Source organism: Oryctolagus cuniculus, chromosome 14 (assembly GCF_964237555.1).
Source record: "Oryctolagus cuniculus chromosome 14, mOryCun1.1, whole genome shotgun sequence".
Taxonomy (NCBI): domain Eukaryota; kingdom Metazoa; phylum Chordata; class Mammalia; order Lagomorpha; family Leporidae; genus Oryctolagus; species Oryctolagus cuniculus.
Window position 1 is genome coordinate 78,162,651 of NC_091445.1, and position 22,120 is coordinate 78,184,770.

A 22,120-nucleotide genomic window follows, 5' to 3' on the forward strand; every position below is an offset into this window, starting at 1 on the left:
ATGGGTGCCAGTTCGAGTCCCGGGTGTTCCACTTCCGATCCAGCTCTCTGCTATGGCTTGGGAAAGCAGTAGAAGATGGCCCAAGATCATTGTTCTGAATTTCTTTAAGAATTTCATTAATGTCTTCATCTTCACATTCTAATATTGAATCATTGTGTTCATTCCGGGGAGTCAGACTATCATCCTGGTTCATGTTTCTTGTGTTGCTACATTTATTTTTTGGCAGTTGTAGAAGTACTTATTTGTTTTCTCCTCTGTGGCTTAGTGGAGTGTCTGCTCTTTAGTGGATATTGAGAGGCAAATGTTGGGTGGGTCCAGAGAGCTCTGATCAGTGCTTGGATATGGTACAAGAGTCCAAGGTGACAACCGTGGTAGATCTCCTCTATTGTCAGCAGGAGAGAAGGTATGATAACATTGGCTGGTGTGATCACTGCCTTCTCTCTGCCAGTGTGATCAATGCCCAGTGTGAGCCCACAGTGGCTACACACCCGACCCGTGCATTTGCAAGAACCACAGAAAGGATCTGTGTGTTCCTCAGTGCCAGCACAGAACCCTCTGCAATGGCCCACCCCAGGCACTCGGGGAAATCTGAGCCTCTGAAGCCACACGCACTAACAGGCCAGTGGCCCAACTGTACTCCACACCCTATCATGCAGGCACAGAATTCCCAGTGAGTGCCTAGGGCTCCCACAGTCGCAGTGAGCAGGAGACCCATTCTCAACCCCATGGGGCTGCTCGATTCATGGAGAAATGCAAGGCAGTCCCAGTGCCAGCTGCCTGTCAGTGTTCTTAGCAGTTTGAGTACAGGCGCCAGTGATGTAGAGGGGAGGGGAGCACCTCAGAGGCTTAAGTGGGTGCCTCGCCCACTGTCAACCCTCTAGGCCAGACTCAAAGTGAGTGGGGGACATGGATTTATTCCTCAGATAAAATCTGCTAGTTATATGTGCATGAGCTGTGATAGCTTTTACTTGTCTTTTAAGATGATGCTTTCCCTCTACTATTTGGTGGGAGCCTTGTGGTGGGGATGGGAAGCAGGCAATGCTCTCACTTCGTGGGCTTAGGTGGGCACCCTGAACCCCACTAGCGCCTCAGGCTGCACTCAGGCAGTGCCACCAGTGACACTTGCTGCTGCTGTCTCTTCTCAAGATGACAGTGTCTCCTCCTGATGCCGATTCTGATGCTGATAGGAGCGGAACGGAGGAGCACTGCCCAACTTTTTGCTGCTCAGCGTGGCACTCTGCAGGGTCGGGGAAGGAAAGAAGCAAACCAGCTTCAAGCCTGGCAGTTGCTCTGACCCTAGTCAGCTCCCCAGGCAGAAGTAGAAGTGGGTGACCGTGCAGTTTCCTGTCAGTTAACTCTGTGGGCAGCAGGTGCATGGCAATTTCTTCCTGCCTTGCTGTGCTATGATGGCGACTCACAGCTGGCTGCACCACATGGCTGGCTGCACCACATGGCTGGCTGCAGCGGTGTTCCTGTCTTCTTTCCTCCTGTCCCGAGGAGTCTTTGCTGTTTTTTTTCAGTTCTAGTTCTTTGCTGAAAATTTCCTTCAGGCCCCCTGGGAACATGGTCTTCCCTTTGTTCTTTTCCTATCCCAGAGCAGCTGAAGTTAGTGTGGCTACACCTTGTTCAGCCACCTTGGATCTCCCCTGCAAGTGTCTTTTTGATAGTGATTTTGGATATATATCCAGTAGTGGGACACCACCAGAGTTTTGAGGGTGTCTCCAACCTGGCATCATGATTGAGTCTTTTTTTATAAACCTTTTTTTTTTTTTTTTTTTTTTTTTTGACCAGCAGAGTGGATAGAGAGACAGAGACAGAGAGAAAGGTCTTCCTTTTGCCGTTGGTTCACCCTCCAATGGCTGCTGTGGCCAGCGTGCTGCAGCCAGCGCACTGCGCTGATCTGAAGCCAGGAGCCAGGTACTTATCCTGGTCTCCCATAAGGGTGCAGGGCCCAAGCACTTGGGCCATCCTCCACTGCCTTCTTGGGCCACAGCAGAGAGCTGGCCTGGAAGAGGGGCAACCGGGACAGAATCTGGCGCCCCGACCGGGACTAGAACCCGGTGTGCCGGCACCACTAGGTGGAGGATTAGCCTAGTGAGCCCCGGCGCCGGCCATGATTGAGTCTTTAATACTTCATTCTATACTGCTCAGCCATAAAAAGTATGATATCCTGTCTTTTGCAGCAAAATTGATGCAATTAGAGACCACTATGCTTAGTGAAATCAGCCAGTCCCCAAAAAACAAATACCATACATTTTCTTTGATGGATGGTAACTAATATACAGAGTACAAGAAAGTAATGTGGGGCCGGCGCTGTGGTGCAGTAGGTTAATCCTCTGCCTGCGGCGCCAGTTCTAGTCCCGGCTGCTCCTCTTCCAGTCCAGCTCTCTGCTATGTCCTGGGAAAGCAGTGGAAGATGGCCCAGATCCTTGGGCCCCTGCACCTGTGTGGGAGACTGGAGGAAGCTCCTGGCTTTGGATTGGCGCAGCTCTGGCCGTTGCGGCCATTTGGGGAGTGAACCAGGGGATGGAAGACCTCTCTCTCTGTCTCTCCTTCTCACTGTCTGTAACTCTAACTTTCAAATAAATAAATAAAAAATCTTTAAAAAAAATGTGTGAGTGAAATTTGCCTTTTAAGATTTGATTGTAGCACTTGTCTCTACTCCTGAACAGTGTACTCCTACTTACCACTTGTTGAATTCTGCTTTTATAAAGATTTATTTTTTGAAAGGTGGAGTTACATAGAAGATCTCTGTCTCTCCTTCTCTATCTGTTGGTTTATTCTGGAAATGGCCACAACAGCCAGAGCTGGGCTGAGAAGCTTGGAGCTTCTTCTGGGTCTCTCATGTGGGTGCAGGAACCCAAGAACTTGGGACATCCACCACTGCCTTTCTAGGCACCTTAGCAGGGAGCTATATCAGAAGTGGGGCAGCCCAGAACTGGCACCCATATGGGCTGTCAGCACCAGAGACAGTGGCTTTACCTGCTACACCACAGCACTGGCCTGGGAGTTCTTTATTTAGTGAAGGATCAAGCTTATTATTATAAATTGAAAGTATGTCATCACAAAAATTAAAAAGAGGAAGGAGGAGTGAAGACAGGAAGTATTGCTTTTAAAACTGCATATACGAAAATGAATCTTGATGTGAATGGAAGGGGAGAGGGAGTGGGAAAGGGGAGGGTTGCAGGTGGGAGGGACGTTATGGGGGGGACGCCATTGTAATCCATAAGCTGTACTTTGGAAATTTATATTCATTAAATAAAAGTCTAAAAAAAACTGCATATAAGCAATACATAAAACTTGTTCCCTTTATATAAAGAAAAAATACCCCATTCTACTCTCCTAAAAAGTAAGCTGCTTTGGGGTGATGTGTGTTACGAGTAGACCTAGGAGCCCTTTAGTGACAACCTTCTGACCAACATTTTTCACCATAATGGGAGTTCTGGGTAAGAAGCAACAGCAGCATGCAGTGGCTGGCAGAGAAAGCAAATCCACATTTTTTTTCTACTACTTCAGCCATAGTGGAAAGAATGCAATGTGCTCAACATGCTGCGGGGGGATTATCTGGCCCTTTTAGGGGAGGTCACTTGTTCAGGGCCTCAGCACTCATCTGTGGGAGCAGCCAGATTAGCCCTGGTGAGTGTGAGTTTGTGATGCTGATCCTCCACATGGTCTTCACCCTCACTGTCACAGCTCCTTTCTCTATTAGCTCATTGAACAAGCACTTGAACATCTGAGAAAGCAGCCTGATTTATACCCAGCAGTAGGCTCAGGAGAGTACTGAATCTCTTCAGTGGGGGCTGTTTGTGCATGTGTGGTAAATACAAATATTCACTCCCTTTCTGAGTTCTCTTTCACGCTTCTCCCTTAAATTTCCTTGACAACGATCCTCAATGTTTATTCTTCTCATGCCTTAGGCGGCTCCCTGAGATTAATGTGGATTCTCACTTCAAAGTCCAAGTGTCTTCTGCAGTGCACGTGGCTGTAGGTCACAAGAGCGTCATATGTTTCATGAAGGGCTAGAAGGCTCTGAACAAGAAACGGTGAGAATATTGGAATGCTCACTGTGCTTATTTGATCAGTGCACATATATTGAAATGTTACACTGTATGCATAAATACGTACAATTATTGCATACTCGTGAAAACCAAACCAAAGTGGAAAAAACACGTCCTGATTGACATTCTGCCCGCGGTGATGAGTCCCTCCCTCACTCAACCCGGTGGCCTGCTCCTGTGGCAGGACTGAGCACTGGAGCAGCCTGTTTGTGGTTGCTGGCAGCAGTCACGTCCAGCTGTCTGTAAACCTGGTCCACTTTCTAAAAATCCTTTGGTGACTGATTACAGGCAACTGTATGTAAAGTTGCAGTATGAATTTAAATAGGAATATCTAAAGTTCTTCCACCGTTAACAGGGTGAGTTTACTAGAGGATGAAATATAGGCATATTTTCAAGGATTTATGGATACGGGTGCTAAATTAACATTTATTCCTGGGGCCATATCCTGCCACTGTGGCCTGCCAGTAAGAAATGGGGACCTACATGGGTTAGAAGTGAGCTACCTGCTTGTGCAATTTCTTTATGCCTCAGAATCTTTCCAGTCTCCCTCGGAATACAGTACTAGTTTATGGTAGACTACTGCTGGTAGTTTGGTTTTATGGCTAGGTGAGTCAGTTTATAATACGCAGTTCAGGTTGCAAGTTCATATGCGAAGATGACAAATTCCATCTGTACATGTACCCAGTGGCAAATCATGAACTCTTTCTTTAGAGGAATGTAATTATTAAAGAATAGGGCTTTGTTCTAAAATTCTAGGAATCATGGCACTAATTTTTCTCTTAAGAGTTTGCCCAGTTCTATTGAGTAACTCCACATGCCACAGAGTGGTTGGGCAAAGTTGTGTTTGCTGGATTAAAAGGTCCCAGCACCAAAGCTACTTCTAGTGTAGACGGGCACAACTTCTCTTGTACTAGGTCTCACGCAAGGATGTTGGCTTCTTGATATTTGGAGAATTTATTCAAAAAAACATACCTTACTCTCCACCACTAGCTCAAAAATCAGGTTTCATGACATACCGCTTGTGTCGTATTTTTGTGAGATGTAGCTCTAGCATTCTTTGTAAGATTTTCCAAAGTTACCAATACATTCTGCTCTATAGATTGCACAGTATGACAGTATGATGTGAAGAACTATGATAGCCTGTGGAATGAGATAATCCTTGGGTACTAAGTTGTAGCACGGCATTGGCCAATTTTCTTCAGAGGCAGGGTGGTAAAATTGTACTGATGTCCCTATCAGGGAAACCCTAACTTCTAAAAAGATATTTATTAGACTAGAGAAAAAGCTGTTAACAATGTTAATAGCTTCAGGGACTGTACCTATTTTCTTTAATAAGTCATCTATGTCCAGAATCATAGCTGCATTTGGAATTAACCACCTAATTTAATTTGGAGTAATCCTTTGTCTGATCCATCCACTTTTTGCATGACTGCAAACAAGTGTGTCTTTTTTTTTTTAAAGATTTATTTATTTGAAAGTCAGAGGTACACAAAGAGGAGAGGCAGAGAGAGAGAGGTCTTTCATCTGCTGGTTCACTCCCCAGTTGGCCACAATGGCCGGAGCTGCGCCAATCTGAAGCCAGGAGCTTCTTCCGGATCTCCCACATGGACGCAGGGGCCTAAGGACTTGGGACATCTTCTGCTTTCCCAGGCCATAACAGAGAGATGGAATGGAAGTGGAGCAGCCAGGTCTCGAACTGGTGCCCATATGGGATGCCAGTGCTTCAGGCCAGGGCATTAACATGCTGCACTACAACGCTGGCCCAAGTGTGTCTTGCTCTGTGCATTTTCAGACTGACTTCTGAGGACTACATTACCTAGCCTCTTGTCGCATGGCTTCTTAGTGATTGAGGCTGGTGGGAAACTCCAGAAGATTTTGGGGTATAAGAGAAGAAGAGATAGGAATTAAAAAAAAAAAAAGGTTTGTTAGAGTTAGAAAGTCTCTCTCCCTCTCTTTCTAACTCTATCTGCCAGTTCACTCCCCAAAGGGCTGCAATGGCTAGAACTGGGCCAGTCCTAATAAGCCAGGAACCAGGAGCTTCTTCCAGGTATCCCATGTGTGGCAGGGGCCCAACACTTGGACTATCTTCCATTGCTTTCCCAGGCACATTAACAGAGGGCTGGTTGGGAAGTGGACCCACTATACCACACTACCTGCTCCAAGACGAGAATTGTTCTTTTCCCTTCTTCCTTTGCCAAGGTCCCGGTGGGGTTGGGGGAAGTCTGTATTTCTCTATCGTTCTAGCTTCTCTTACTGACAGTGTTTATTAGGTTCTGGTTACATCTCTTCTTTCTGTTCTCCTCCAGGGTTAGTGATGATGGCTTCCTGATGTTGTTAGAACTGGATACTATATCATAATGTATGGTTCCTTAATCCTTTCTAGACCTTCATGAGTAGCCTTAAATTTTCTTCCATTAAAACTCTTAGGGTGGGGTTAGGGGCATGCTGCCCTGTGGTATACCAGGTTAAGCCACTGCTTGTGAAGCCAGCATCCCATATGGGCTCTGGTTCAAGTCTTGTCTGCTCCACATTTAAAAATTTTTAAATGAGGTTTATTTATTTGAAAGGCAGAGTTACAGAGAGGCAGAGAAGCAGAGAGAGAGAGAGAGAGGTTTTCCATCCCTGGTCCACTCCCCAGATGGCTGCAACGGCCAGAGGTGGGCCGATTTGAAGCCAGGAGCCTCTTCCAAGTCTCCCACATGGATGCAGGCACCCAAGCACTTGGGCCATCTTCTACTAATTTCCCAGACCATAACAGAGAGCTAGATCAGAAGTGGAGTAGCCAGGATTCAAACCAGCGCCCGTATGGGATGCTGGCACTGCAAGAAGAAGCTTTACCCACTATGCCACAGTGCCAGCCCCTGCTCCACTTCTCCAGCCCTCTGATAAAGTGTCTGGGAAAGCAGTGCAAAATGGTCCAAGCACTTGGGCTCCTGTGCCCACGTGGGAGAGCCAGAAGAAACTCCTGGCTTTAGCCTGATCCTGCCCTGGCTGTTGCAGCCATTTGAAGATTGAACCAATGGATGAAAGATATATTGCTCTCTTCTCTCTCTCTGTAACCCCCCCCCCCTTTTTTTTGATCTATTACAAGGACTCTGACAGATACAATTAGCTTTTCCTTTCTGGATAGTTCCATTGGGTAAGGCCATTTCAGGTGTGCAACTAGATGGTAAAGGCCTTTTCATAGGAGGAAACAAGTTGCTTTGACTACAAGAAGATGGCCCAAGTCCTTAGGCCCCTGCGTCCATGTGGGAGATCCAGAAGAAGCTCCTGGCTTCAGATTGGCGCAGCTCTGGCCATTGCGGCCAACTGGGGAGTGAACCAGCAGATGAAAGACCTCTCTCTGCCTCTCCTCTTTGTGTACCTCTGACTTTTAAATAAATAAATAAATCTTTTTTAAAAAAAGACACTTGTTTGCAGTCATGCAAAAAGTGGATGGATCAGACAAAGGATTGGCTGGATGTTGGGGTTTCAAAGTTTGAATATTATCCCAAATAACTCCAATGCTATTTCTGAGGCCCTAATATTTCTCATCATCATCCTAAATTTAATCTGAAAGACTGGTAAGGCTTTTTTTAAAAATTTACTTGAAAGGTAAAACAGAGACAGATCCTTCACCTGCTGGTTCACTCCTTAAATGGCCAAATTTTTAGGGCTGCTGCAGGCTGAAGCTGGAAGCCTAAAATTTCACCTGGGTGTCTCATGTGGGCAGCAAGAGCCCAACTACATACACCATCACCAGCTGCTCTTCCAGTCTCATTAGCAGGGAGCTGGATTGGAAATGAAGCAGCTGGGAGTTGAATTGGCGCCAATATAGGGTGGTGGTATTGCAGGTGAGAGCTTAACCTATTGCATTATGATGCCAGCTCTCCCTAGTGAATCTGTAAATTCAATAAAAGGAGTTCGTTATATCTATAATAGACAAAAGATTCTTGTAGCTCAGTATGTGCTTTGAGATATGTCTAGGGATTTAAACTATAGAAGTAGCCATCCATCCCTCAGCATAAAATTGCTTATATCCTTTATATTGTTCATTGGCAGTGAAAACTGTATCCTCCACAGCCTTGCCTAAAAAAGCATTTCATTTTAAGTGATCTCAGGAGATCACTTTAATGAGCTATTTCTTCACTGTTTGCTAGGATCTACACGATTCCCCTTCCTGAATACTATTTGGACTTTTACTGCCTTCAGTCTGAATTGGGCCAAATGACTAATCCTAGAATTGTTCGTATCTTTAAGGATCTCTTATCTGCAATTCCATTCCCTAGGATCAAAATCTGTTCCAGTTATCAGGGTTAATTAATTACCTCTTAGATAGCTTAAGCTAGAAAGGAAATTTGTGGAAGAATGAGGAATAATAGCTCACAGACTCCATTCTTAGAAAATGGATAGAAACCAGGAGAAAAACCTAGAATGTAAGAAAATTTGCTAAAGTCACACCAGAGCAACAGTCTGGTTAGATTCTGCCTCAAGGGCTGGCATTGTGGCGCAGTGGTGTAAGTAGCTACTCGTGATGCAGGCATCCCATGTTGGAGTGCCAGTGGGTACTTTGCTTCCAACCCAGCTTCCTGCTAATGTGCAATGGCTCAAGTACTTGAATCCTTGCCACCCACAGGGGAGACCGGGTTGGAGTTTCTGGCTTTTGGTTTTGCCTGGCCCAGCCTCAGTTCTTGCAGCCATTGGGGAATGAATCAACAGATGGAAGATTTCTCTCTCAATCTCTTTGTGATTCTGCCTTTCAAGTAAAGAAAAGGAATCTTAAATGTTCTGCCATAGGATCATGCCATGGTCATTGATGGCTTCTCTGTCTCTGAAGCTGTGAGTGATTTCTCAACATTTTTCTGCACATTTGTGTCACTGTTTGAGGTTATAAGTGTCAGAATTCTCAGAACAGAGCATCTGATAGGCTGAGCTCTGGCTGCTAGTGAGTGAATGTAAACCTGGGTCTTTTTTTTTCTGAAGGGGCTACTTGATTTATCTCTTCAAAGAACAGGATCAAAAACAGAGAAAACCTGATTCTTGAAATTGAAAAGTACAATCAAATTGATGGAAGAGAAATATATACACATGATTCATCCAAATACCAATGACAGAGCAGTATGTTAGCAAGTAGAAGACTGTGTCGTATGCACTGAGTGTGCAGTTGCTAGAGATGAGCAGAGAACCATCAGTCCTGGGCACGTTGAAGCTCTTTTCCTGTCTGTAGACTCCTCCCTTCTATTTCAACACTTCTCTTACTTGGAAACTTTTTCTCCTGGAGCCCCATCGCTTGTTGAGCCAACACATGAGGATCCAATACTTCCTCCTGTATACCTTTCAAGCCAAAATGGGTTGTGTTTCCTCTTCAACCAGGGTATCAGCTATGCCATACTAACATGAAACAGAGGCAGACAATGAGTTTAATAGGTCAGGTGACCTTTCAGTCAAATCATTGCATCCAATCATCTTTCTTTCCTTACCGCTGGCTCCTTCTGTAATCACTGAAGGAAAGCCTGGGTCTTGTCTCCCACAAAGGGTCACTAGAAGTGAATTCTTGCTAAACTAAAACATCATTCAGTGACCGATGAGCTATCAAGACAAAAATCAAAAAGAAGTAATCAGTTCCCACCATGCCTGTCCTGCTTTCCTGATCATGTGAATGCTAAGAGTCCCTTTGTGGGGCCACAGTGTCTGAGGAGTAAACGGATCACAGTGACTCAAATGAGGGGACTTCAAAATGTCCATGGAAAAATGAAATTAGAAGATAAGCTTTCTTTTTGGTGCAACAGTTAAAACCTGTCTACTACACTGTCTATGAACTTTTTGAAGTTCTGATATACAACAATGAGTACTCATAGCATTGGTGATTAGGCATGGTGATGGAATCATTTATAGCCTGAATTCCTCTCCCTTTCCTCCTTCTCCCTAGATAGGGTGACCTAATAGCTCATTGGTCACAATGCCCTGATTTGTACTTTGCTGTATTATTTGAAGTTTTGGTTGATTTATTAAATAATTGGCATATGTAGTGTCAAACACTAATAACAGTAGTACTTAGATCTAATAATAGCAGTGCTGAGAAGAAGGGGAAAGTTTTTTTTAAGTTGATATCTTACCATCACTTTAAAATGAATGTATTTTCATTTTATTTGAAGTGAAGTTGGAGAGAGAAGGAGGTGGGTAGAGGGAGAGATCCTTTAACCACTGGTTCACTCCCCAAATGCCCTCAAAAGCTGGGGCTGGGTCAAGCTGAAGCCAGGAGACAGGGTTTCCCATATGGGCACCAGGGACCCATGTTCTTGAGCCATCACCTGCTGCCTTCTAGTGTGCATGTTAACAGGAAGCTAGAATTGGAAGTAGAGCTGAGAATAGACTCCAGGCACTTTGATATGGATACAGGTATCCCAAACAGTTTCCTAATGTGTTCTTGACGTTTATCCTTCCTTTTTTCATTGATTTTTTTGCTCCAACTTTTGTTTCCTTGAGTTTATCAAAAGTTGAAAGTGTACCTTTTATTTTACTGTCAATGTCTTCCATTTCGATAAAATTGACTATTTAGCCAAGGGTACAATGTTTCCAGTCTCATTGAGAAAATGCCATTTTTGTAATTGGGAAACATTCTACATTTGTTATGGAGTTTTATTATCTAGAAAGTGTAGATTTAACATAAATGAGATCTTTAATTACCAAACTAATACAAATCATTTCTGTGCAAAACTCACACTTATGAACCATATATACTATGGATTTCCCTTGAAGATCCCCATAATTGCACTGATGAGCACTATTGTTGTCATTGATGAAGCCAGCTTTCCCCTTGTTAGCCAAGTATGGAAACAAGAAACTATGTTGAGTAGGTACATTTATAAGTTGTAAATGGGGCAGATGGACGTTTGGGGACATCTTGAGTGGCTCACGATAATGTGCAGTGCAGAGGGAAGGAATCATAAGGTTAAATTACCCTGTTGGCATTGGCTTTCTTCTTTCCCCTCAACCTGTAAAATAGGTAGGAAAACTTTTCTGACCACCACACACCCATGAAGGGACTGCGAATGGGAAATTTAATTCTTCTTGCTTGCTCTGTTTATCTACTTTCTTCTCCTCCAGAAACTGTGTCATATGGTATGGGTATGGTTACAAATCTTTCATTCCCAATTCCAGGGACAATAACTTGGCTTTAACTTATGTATTGTCAAATAGCCAATTAAATGAGATTTTTTCATTTTTCAAGCAGTGTTTGGGTGTTGTCTAGATGAAGTATGTGATCATATCATGCTGGCACATCTGTTGAGTAGATCTAGCAGAACTTAAAGTTATAAGGTGGTTAGACATTGGATTTGGCATAGAATTAAAAAATGAGGCAGGCGACTCAAAGAAGTTCTAGAGTTTTCATTACTTATGACCTTAGCTTAAAAACAATGGCAGTTATAGTTCAGAAATTTCCTTTCATATTTAAAAAGGAAGTCTTAAAGTATCAACTGTAATGAGCAGTCTCTACTGGTGTATACATATACATCCCTAAAGACATTCCAACTCTAACATCTGGAAGCAGTATTGAGCAAACCATATGCTTAATTCCTAGTTCTGAGTGTTTTTGAAAGGAATCTTTTATAAACTCTGGAAGGAGGTTGTAAATAGCAGAAAAGTACACTCTTCAATACATTTTAATGACTGAGTTATTACTCAGATCTGAAATTCTCAATTCTAGAGCAATTGGGAGTTAAGAAAAATGTCAACAGGAGTGCAAAATAGATTAGAAAACCTGAATGTATTTTGATACTTAGTGAAAAGCTTTCAATTTCTTTTATCTCTCCTTCCCCCTTTCCTTTCCCTTCCTTCCCTCCCTCCTAAAATGTTAGTGGTCACATAGTTAGCTTGTACTGCAAAAGATGAGGTTGATTGCTCCTTTGGCCAATTAGAAGAATTATAGTACTTTAACAAGCAAAGACTATTAAAGTTCAGATTTGCATACTGAGAAGAATGAGAGTAGTGGTGGAAAAAGGGAAGGAAAGAAGGAAAAAGAAATATGCTTCAGGGGCAAGACAATACCAACAAATTTTCAGAGGCTAACAGAAAAGGAGTTGAGACTAGAGTAATAAGAGATAGATGATGCAAAACTGTATGTTCATGAAGTATGTCAGAATCCACAAGTTCACTGACATCAGTTCAACCATGTTTAATAGGTTAGTGCTAATGTTGGGCCTAGGGAAATCCTAGAAAAGCCAGAGTCAAGTCAACATTGTTCTGGTCCGTGTTCTCCAGTTTCTTCCTGATGGTATGAGCAGACGTATGATTATGATGTGTTTATGATGCCACAGGCATGTAAATGACATGGTAGGACACACAAATGAGAAGCTTATCATATTTCCTTGGGATGGGGGTGAGTAATGAAGGCTAAAAAAGGGTCCATAGAAGAGATGACATTTGAACTTAGCCTTATGGGCTGAATACTTCTTAGTTTCTTTACAGTTCTAGTATAGTTCAATGGAAATACTCAAGGAATCAATGACTTCATCAACCTGATTCAAGGTGCCTGAATCATTTAAGTTTTTATACTCAGTACAACTTGTATGTGCTTTAAGACTTAACTGACTCCATCTACTCTGAACCGACTCCATCTACTCTGAACCTTTAAGTCACCCTGGTTTTGAAATATCTTTGTGACTGATCCTAAGTACAATGGACTGCATTCAGTCCATGAACCTTCCTTAGATCCCACCACTTTCCACTGTACATTGTTTTTCCTCACCCTTGGATTATAAATTCCCCAGAGTTCTTGGAACACTTCTATGACCTGTGCCCTAGGATTATTTTAAAGTTATAAAATAATCCCACTATGGAAAAGTAAGCACGTCTATGTTATAGGAGAAGAGTACAGGAACTGACTTTGGATCATGCATGCTTCTAGAAAAATATTACCTGTGATTGGGGAAAAACAATTTGGGGGCAGGGAGATTGCAGTATAGTTTAAACTTAGATTGCTCAGGATGCCTCAACAAGGAAGAATAAAAATTTACAATGAGACAAAATTCATCCGATTTTGTGCTATTCCATTTTATGAAGAGAGTGGAGAGGAGGAATGGCCAGTCTATTTCTTTGGGCTCTATAATATGCTTTAGGTTTTGAGTTCTTTGGAGCTGTGATTCCTTCTAGTTTGCTACATATTTGCATTCCTAGTCCTCACCTCAAAGTGAACCAGAATTTCTGGGCCCAGGGATACAGAATCTATGTTTATATAAATTTCTTAAGTAATTTGCTTGATGAGCCAGGCTTGTGAACCATTGGTGAATATCATGCCAATTTTATTACCTAAATAAGACATTGACTCTAAAATGTAGAATTGTGAGATGGGATTATTTCCTCATTAACTTTACCCATTAGTCAGTGAGTACTGACGACTAGGAGAAGGTCCAAAGACCTTAGATTTTTATTGCTGCTTGCATTATGGGATTCATATTTTTACCTCATGTAGAATTCTCTAGTTCATTTTCTCAGACATTCACCTTGCCTGTCCCCTAAATTTTCTGTGGGTGGGAAAAAGGTGTTTTTTCTGGTAACTCAGAATGTAGGCAAGAAAGTGTGTGAAAGTGGTGGGAAAGTGCTGCAGCAAATGACTTCAAGATTGTATTATTGTTGCTACTACACTTACTTGTTATCTGAAGACCAGTTCACCCGCTAAACTCCAACTTTTGAACTGAGGTTAAGAGGAATTCTTAGACTTCCTGGAATAGCCATCTTTTTAAAAAATTTGCTGTTCATGTGGTCAAATGTACCAGGTATAAAACTGTATGTAAGGACAAACAGGTCCCACACATCAACAGTGATCCTCTCTGGGTCCTTCTCCAAGTCTTTGGGAAGAACTAGAGAAAAATAACAGGAAACCTCAATATGCAAGAATGAGGTAATTTTAATTTAATGAAAGGAGATTCCAAGTCTTTTAAAATAGAGTGCCTTTGGAGACTGATTTTTGTTGACTGCATTTAGAAATGATATTGTCAGATAAAGGAAATAAGAAAGGATTTGCAAAGTTTTAAACAAAAAATGTTTAATGACTTCAAAATGGAGATTTAAAACTCAAATTTCTCAACTAAAAGGAAGAGATTCCTCCTTTTGAAGCATGGATCTCCTGATGCCTTAATAGGCAATTCAAATATTTAAAAATATCAGGGAAAAACCCTGAAAAATTCAAATAACCCTGATATCATAAATCACAGCATAGGTTGAAATAAATGCACTAGTAAATTTCACCACTAGATTCATTAACAATTTCAGAAATTATTAGGATACACTGACATTTTCTTTTTTTTTCTTACTATAGGATTTTTTTAACTTTTATTTAATGAACATAAATTTCCAAAGTATAGCTTATGGATTACAATGGCTCCCCCCCCCATAACTTCCTTCCCACCCGCAACCCTCCCCTTTCCCTCTCCCTCCCCCCTTCCATTCACATCAAGATTCATTTTCAATTCTCTTTATATACAGAAGATCAGTTTAGCATATATTAAGTGAAGATTTCAACAGTTTGCACCCCCATAGAAACACAAAGTGAAATATACTGTTTGAGTACTCGTTATAGCATTAAATCACAATGTACAGCACACTAAGGACAGAGATCCTACATGAGGAGTAAGTGCACAGTGACTCCTGTTGTTGACTTAACAAATTGACACTCTTGTTTATGGCATCAGTAATCACCCTAGGCTCTTGTCATGAGTTGCCAAGGCTATGGAAGCCTTTTGAGTTCACAGACTCTGATCATATTTAGACAAGGTCGTAGTCAAAGTGGAAGTTCTCTCCTCCCTTCAGAGAAAGGTACCTCCTTCTTTGATGACCTGTTTTTTCCACTGGGATCTCACTCGTGGAGATCTTTCATTTAGTTTTTTTTTTTTTTTTTCCAGAGTGTCTTGGCTTTCCATGCCTGAAATACTCTCATGGGCTTTTCAGCCAGATCCGCATGCCTTAAGGGCTGATTCTGAGGCCAGAGTGCTGTTTAGGACATCTGCCATTCTATGGTTCTGCTGTGTATCTCGCTTCCCATGTTGGATCATTCTCTCCCTTATTTATTCTATCAGCTAGTATTTGTAGACACTAGTCTTGTTTATGTGATCCCTTTGGTTCTTAGTCCTATCATTATGATCAATTGTGAATAGAAATTGATCACTGGGACTAGTGAGGTGGCATTGGTACATGCCACCTCGATGGATTGAATTGGAATCCCCTGGTATGTTTCTAACTCTACCGTTTGAGGTAAGTCATCTTGAGCATGTCCCGAATTGCACATCTCTTCCCTCTCTTATTCCCACTCTTATATTTAACAACGATCACTTTTCAGTTAAGTTTCAACACTTAAGAATAACTGGGATACACTGACATTTTCTAAGATACTAGTATTTCAGAGACATTCTACATAAATAAGTATTCCTAGTTACTAGACATATGTCAGAGCTATTCCAAACTACTTCCAAGTATAAAATTGGGATTATAGTAGCATTAAAATTTCTAATTTATAAAGATGCTCAGCTGTGCTTCCCCTAAAATGAAATTCTTGCCTAAGATATATATAAAATTGTGTGTGACAGAAATTATTCAAGACATGTTGTATTAATAAAATCATGTTAATCTGTAGCATAATATAAATCTGATAACAATTTCTATCAAACATTGCACATTATCTGCAGTTTTGTTGTTTTAAAAGCATGAGGATCAGTTGGTAAGGTGCTAAAATATGTGTTTGACCAGCAGAACTTCACTATGAGTTGAAAATCTAGATGATTGATAAGCCTAATGATATAGCCACTATTCCAATTAATGCTGCTTATTTAATAAGGGAAGCAATTAGAATCTGGAATTACTATCATGGTGACTTCAGAAAGAAATTCACATTAGCTGTTCAGATAGCAGATACATTAATACATTTTAAGATGTGATATTTTATTTCCCTGGTTCTTATGTGCATATAGATATCAACCTATAGAATTCATTCTCTTTATACAAAGAAGTAGGCCAAACAAAAATACTTAAGACATGGTTGCTAAATGCATACATATTTTTTACAAGTTTGTACAGCCTGTTGCTGTTAAATATTTTAGCGAGAACTAGACTTTAAAGCTTAAATTCTGGTTATCCATTCTGGAGTAATAATTTTCAAGAGTTTATGCATTGACACTTACTTTCATTTAAGCAAGTCCACATTTCTTTGAGCCCTCTAGGTGAAGAAAACAGGACATGCTATTAGAATTCTCCTTCAGTTGATAGTGATCAGCACACGGTTAAGTGGGTCACAGTCCAGGATACCTGGATGGAGAGATGGGTTTGCTGGTTTATAAACTGGAATGAGTGGACTGGTCAGTGTGGATAAAAACAAGGTCATACCATCACTGTGACCTGAAAAGGGGAAAAATGTAAATTTTGACATGGAAGCCCAATCAGAAGCATTTTCTATGAACAATAGGAGGACCAGCTTCATCGTATTCCTGCTTACTGATCCACATCTGCTGGAACGTGGACAGGCTGGCCAGGATGGAGCCCCCAATCCAAACGGAATACTTGCGTTCTGGGGGGGCAATGATCTTGACTTTCATGGTGCTGGGGGCCAGGGTCATGATCTCCTTCTGCATCCGGTCAGCAATGCCTGGGTACATGGTGCTGCCTCCAGACAACACTGTGTTGGCATATAAATCCTTGCGAATATCCACATCACACTTCATGGTGGAGTTGAAGGTTGTCTCATGGATTCCACTGGACTCGATGCCCAGAAAGGAAGGCTGGAAAATGGCTTCAGGGCATCGGAAGCGCTCGTTCCCAATGGTGATCACCTGCCCATCAGGAAGCTCATAGCTTCTCTCCAGTGAGGAAGATGCTGCTGCACCGATCATCTCTTGCTCAAAGTCTAGGGCCACATAGCACAGCTTCTCCTTGACATCCCGCACAATCTCCCGCTCAGCCGTCGTGGTGAAGTTATAGCCTCTTTCCGTCAGGATCTTCATGAGGTAATCTGTCAGATCTCTGCCTGCCAGGTCCAGACGTAGGATAGCGTGGGGCAGGGCGTAGCCTTCATAGATGGGCACGGTGTGAGTGACCCCGTCCCCGGAATCCATTACGATGCCTGTGGTTCGTCCAGAAGCATAGAGGGACAGCACAGCCTGGATAGCCACATACATGGCAGGTGTGTTGAAGGCCTCGAACATGATCTGAGTCATCTTTTCCCGGTTGATCTTGGGGTTGAGGGGTGCTTCAGTGAGGAGGATGGGATGCTCATCTGGTGCTACACGGAGCTCGTTGTAGAAAGTGTGGTACCAGATCTTCTCCATGTCGTCCCAGTTGGTGACTACTCCGTGCTCAATGGGATACTGTAGGGTCAGGATGCCTCTCTTGCTTTGGGCCTCATCCCCTACATAGCAGTCCTTCTGGCCCATGCCTACCATGACCCCTTGGTGTCGGGGGCGCCCCACCATGGAGGGGAACACAGCCCGGGGGGCATCGTCACCACCGAAGCCTGCCTTGCACATCCCTGACCCATTATCCACTACTAAGGCAGACAGCTCATCATCGGTCATGGCGCTGGGTGGAATCTTCCAGGTGGGCAAACACTACAGTGTGCAAGATAGGATGTACAGGCCTAAGACTCCAGAACTGCTTTCAGAAAGGGGAGCCTGTGCTGTAACCCTAGGTATTTAAAGGAACACATGGACCCACCCATGCCCTCTCCTACCAATTCCCAGCATTTCTGGGTGGAGTCACCTTTGAGGTATTAATAATGATGGAGATGATTATAGAAATCATTAGTAGACCTTCCTTCATAAAGAGAAAATTGGCTACCAACTGGCCAAATATCAAGTTACTGTAATTAGGCAGCCCACACATGTCAGCCTGCTTGGCAAGGTCTCTAGATAACTATGATGATGCAATGGGGATATAAGTGCAAGATGAAAGAAAGTCAGAGCTAGATACGGGTAACACAGCCAAGAGGGCCACTCCCTCCTTACTTTACCTTTAGGGTCCATTTGATCTCCATGAGCTTTAACTTTTCACTTTTAAAATATTGCTTTTATGAGGGGTCTGACTCTAAACATGTTTTCAACACTTTTCCATTAGATTCTGAATGCTACAAGATATCATCATGAGAGAATATTTTTTAGTAGATAAAAAAATGAGTTGCAAAGGTGGGCTTCAGTTGTAACTAGGACACATTTGTGCCATGCAATGAGCCAGGTATTTATGAAACTTCTTATCCAGAGATCAAGTAAGAGCAACTGAGTGATCAGTAAAGTAGACCACTGCAAGTTTTCCGATTTAAATTTTCAGTAACCAAATTTTGTTAAGCTCCTTGTATTCCTAGACATTGTTCATAGAAAGTTTATTGATTCCATATTGACTGCATGGAGGCTAAATGCCCAGTATCTTGTAAAATTAGTGAAAAATGCAGATACTGAAGTTTTATTCATTTTCAATAAGTTGTTATACAACAATGGACAACATTAAATGGCAAGATTTCAGAGTACATATTTGAACTGATCTTAAAAATATTTTACTCTGTCCAACTTCTTAGTGGTACCATTTATTATAACCCTCTGTGTACACAATGAGATTTCAAACAGTTTGCAGAATGTAAACTTGAAAATGATTGTTATTTTGTATAAGATTATGAAACAATGTATATGATGGGTCTTATAAGGTGAATGGAAAATAAGTATTACACACAATGTACACATGGATTTTTTAATATAAAGTTTTTATTTAATAAATATAAATTTCATAGATACAAAAAATATTTATCTTCAGGATGCATGTATTAACATCAAATTTCTCTATGGTTATAAAATCTAAACAATTTGACTAGTATTAGCTATGGAGTTTGTCTAATATGGAAATATAGATAATTCAGTAAGACATGTGTAGATAATTTGCAGGAAGTCAAGATCAAGTGTGTTTTTGGAACTAGGTGTCTCTGCAAGAGTCTATAGGGCTAGAGGCTTAGAACTAGAGTTTGGATCTTAACAGGCATGAGCAAGGGAGAAGAACTCCAGGACTGAATGTTGCTTTCTCTCCAGCATATGTCAGATCTGATTAGGGGTCACTTGCCTGTGGGCTGATGGAGGCCACGTCTCAGTGATTATTGCCTGTCTAGACTCTCATATCTTTAACTGAGCCACAGAGACTGGGAATTTTAATGAGGCTCCTTTGGGTCACCATCGGTTTAGAGTATTGAGGTCAGCTAGCTTCTGCTTTGGTCCTCACTTGGTTCCTTCCTTGTTCACCAAACTTTCCTTCCATCCTTGCTGGGTTTTGCACATGGGTCTACTTCTCCCAAGATACTGGTTGATATGGAACCACCTCCAACTGCACTTTTCCTAGTGGAGATTCGTAATGTGTTTGTTAAACAGATACAGGGACAGGTAGTTAATGGGATGTTTTTTCATTGTACACTAATATATTCATCAATAGATCTATAGACCTATTATCTGACCATTTATTAAAAGTTAAAAAGCTAGTTTATCTTGTGGTTAGATATTATATAAAATTTATATTTCATATTGATAAAATGAGTTAATTATGGTATCTTATGAACTAAATATTCATCCTGGAGAAGTCTAATGATTGGTTTTAATATTTGCTTACAAATGATCAGTCCATCAATAACTATGTAACAGTATATAATGATCTATTTGTTTTCATTTATAGGACTTTTCCAAAAAAGGCGTGTAAGTTTTAAAATGCCACAGACTCTCATTCACTACTTCCTGAGGTAGGCATGGGCAGGTGGGAGCAGAGTGGCTTTGGTGAGGTATGCCTTGACCGCTTCCAGGGTGCACTGGGAAGGATAATCAAGTCCAAGAATTGTATTTGTTGTGTGGAAAACCACAGCCTCCACCTTCAGCCTGTGCTGCTCCACCATCTGTGAGCAAGACCAGCTTTCACTCCACAGGATGGTAGGGTTCTCTGCTGCTTCAGTGGGTCTAGGAGGGACTGTAGGGCAGTATTTGCCAACTCCAGCTTTTAAAATGTAGTGAAGGTCAGCTTTTGGCTATTTCACCTGACCCAGGTAAAGAGGAGGCGTAGCTTCCTGGGTGGAGTAGATGAACCTTTGAATAGGCCTTGCTTTTAAGGAAAGGGGAGGAAGCTTGTGCAGTCGGGAACATCGACACTCACAGATGTGTATCCATTCATGATGGGAACCCTACATTACCCAAGACTGAGAGAAGTTCCAGGTTGTGTTGCTAGCCTGAAGGGTTGTGGGGAAACAATGAAAACCATCACTTAGTGTAAGTCAATCTCTGTGCCAAATGCTTCACTTAGGCACATTTCTTTAATCTTCACAACAACCCCTATGAGCTATGTATTATGCCCACTATAGAAGGAGTAAATTGAAACTTCAAGAATAAACTGATCAAGCTAATACAGAGCTGTGGGATTCAAATCCAAGCAGATCAAGTCCATAGCTCAAGCTCTGCCCAACAAGGGGTCGTGAGAAAGGGCACACAGGGCCTCTGGCTGACATGCGAGGTAGCCCACAAGTACTATCCATAAGAAGTCCTTTGTATTCTCTTTTGGGAAAAATCTTTCTCATGTCCAGATGTCATCTCAGAGTGGAAACTATGCTGAGTATTGAAACCAAAAGAGGAAAACCAAATAAAATTCCAGAGAATGATAGCAGGTTCTTCCATGTTATTAATATTAGCATATCTTATGCTCAAAATAGAAAAGAATGCAGAGTTAATACCTGGCCTGAGAAAGACATTGCCAAATAAAGCTGCACATCTACTATTATCTAAAATAAGAAATTTGTAGGGGCCAGCGCTGTGGCATAGTTGTTAAACCCCAGCCTGCAGTGCTGGCATCCCATATGGGCCCTGGTTCAACCAGCTGCTCCACTTCCTATCCAGCTTTCCTGCTATGGCCTGGGAAAGCAGAGGATGGCCCAAGTCCTTGGGCCCCTGCAGTCATTTGAGGAGTGAACCAGCAGAATGGAAGACCTCCCTCACTCTGGCTGTACCTCTCTCTGTAACTGTCTTTCCAATAAATAATTCTTTAAAAAATTTGTATGACAATAATTTCAGGAGGAGATAGGATAGGTAATGGACGAGTAAAAAGCAAGATGTAAGTCAAGAATACAAATGCATCCTTTGAGCTGTGACCATGTAGAAGTGGAGGCTGCTATGTCTAAGTTTTTAGATCTCAGATGGCACTGTCTGCTAACATCAAAATTTGACCAAGATGTATCAGCTGGGGGCTGGGGCTCTGGTTTAGGAAGTGGGGTGATCATGTGAGAACCTGGGGTAATTGAGTAAATCTGATGGTCTCCAAACAGGCGAAGAGGAAAAGCCAGCCAAGATGGACAGAAACCACCAGATTGAGGTGACAGGGGGAAAACTTGAGGACTGGAAATCAGATCAAAATGAAGTCACTAATGTTCAGACCACCTGAAACAATGTCAGAGATAGGTCACAGGGTGTGGAGGACCCGAAGGGAGGCTTGAACTGAGTTGGAGAGAAAGTTCTTGTCAATGTATCTGTGACCTGATCCAGATGGCAGCCTTGGGTCACAGGTCATTAAAAGCTGTCAGGAAAACACAAAACACAAATATCGAGAAACGCTTTGCAGCTACTAAGTTGTGGTCAGTGTTTTTTCTTCATTCTGGTGAACATGGCTTTGTGGTTGCTTAAGGATCAGGCCTGATTTATTGCACATTTTCATCAAGATGGCCTAGGAGCCAACACATAGCTAAACTGGAAAAACTGGATTGCGGGTTGTCAAGCCCTGGGCACACCCAGTGTCTCTTCTCCTCTGGAGGCTCTCCTGCTCCGAGAATGTGCTGCCTGGCTGAGGGACACTGAAGATGAGTGACTCGGGAGGAAAAGGTTAATTTGGTTTTGGAAGCTGCCTAACTCACTCCCAGCAGGAACTTTTTCATTGGCAGAGTATGACTCAATGTAGGTTTTTTTTTCTTTGTCGAGAAACGACTTTTCAGGGGATCTCAGGAGATCCAGGTAGGAAATTATTTCAGGTATCTGGAATGAGTAAGGCCTATGAAGGGTTTTCTTAGTTTTCCTTTTTGCAGCCATCAAGGTGAACCGCTGTGT

General features: G+C 42.2%; 1 protein-coding gene and 1 long non-coding RNA gene across 2 annotated transcripts in view; one reads left to right on the forward strand and one right to left on the reverse strand.

Moving 5' to 3' along the window:
- Positions 1–22,120, forward strand: part of LOC138845201 (uncharacterized) — a 167,940-nt gene that overhangs the window by 100,401 nt on the left and 45,419 nt on the right. The window lies entirely within an intron of this gene.
- Positions 16,330–17,687, reverse strand: ACTBL2 (actin beta like 2). Its single transcript, XM_070056727.1, has one exon. The coding sequence runs from the start codon at positions 17,594–17,596 to the stop codon at positions 16,466–16,468; it is 1,131 nt and encodes a 376-aa protein (XP_069912828.1). The 5' UTR covers positions 17,597–17,687; the 3' UTR covers positions 16,330–16,465.

What these genes read in the sequence shown, in the direction of transcription:
- ACTBL2 (XM_070056727.1), bottom strand. Translation starts at nt 17,596, where the DNA reads ATGACCGATGATGAGCTGTCTGCCTTAGTAGTGGATAATGGGTCAGGG.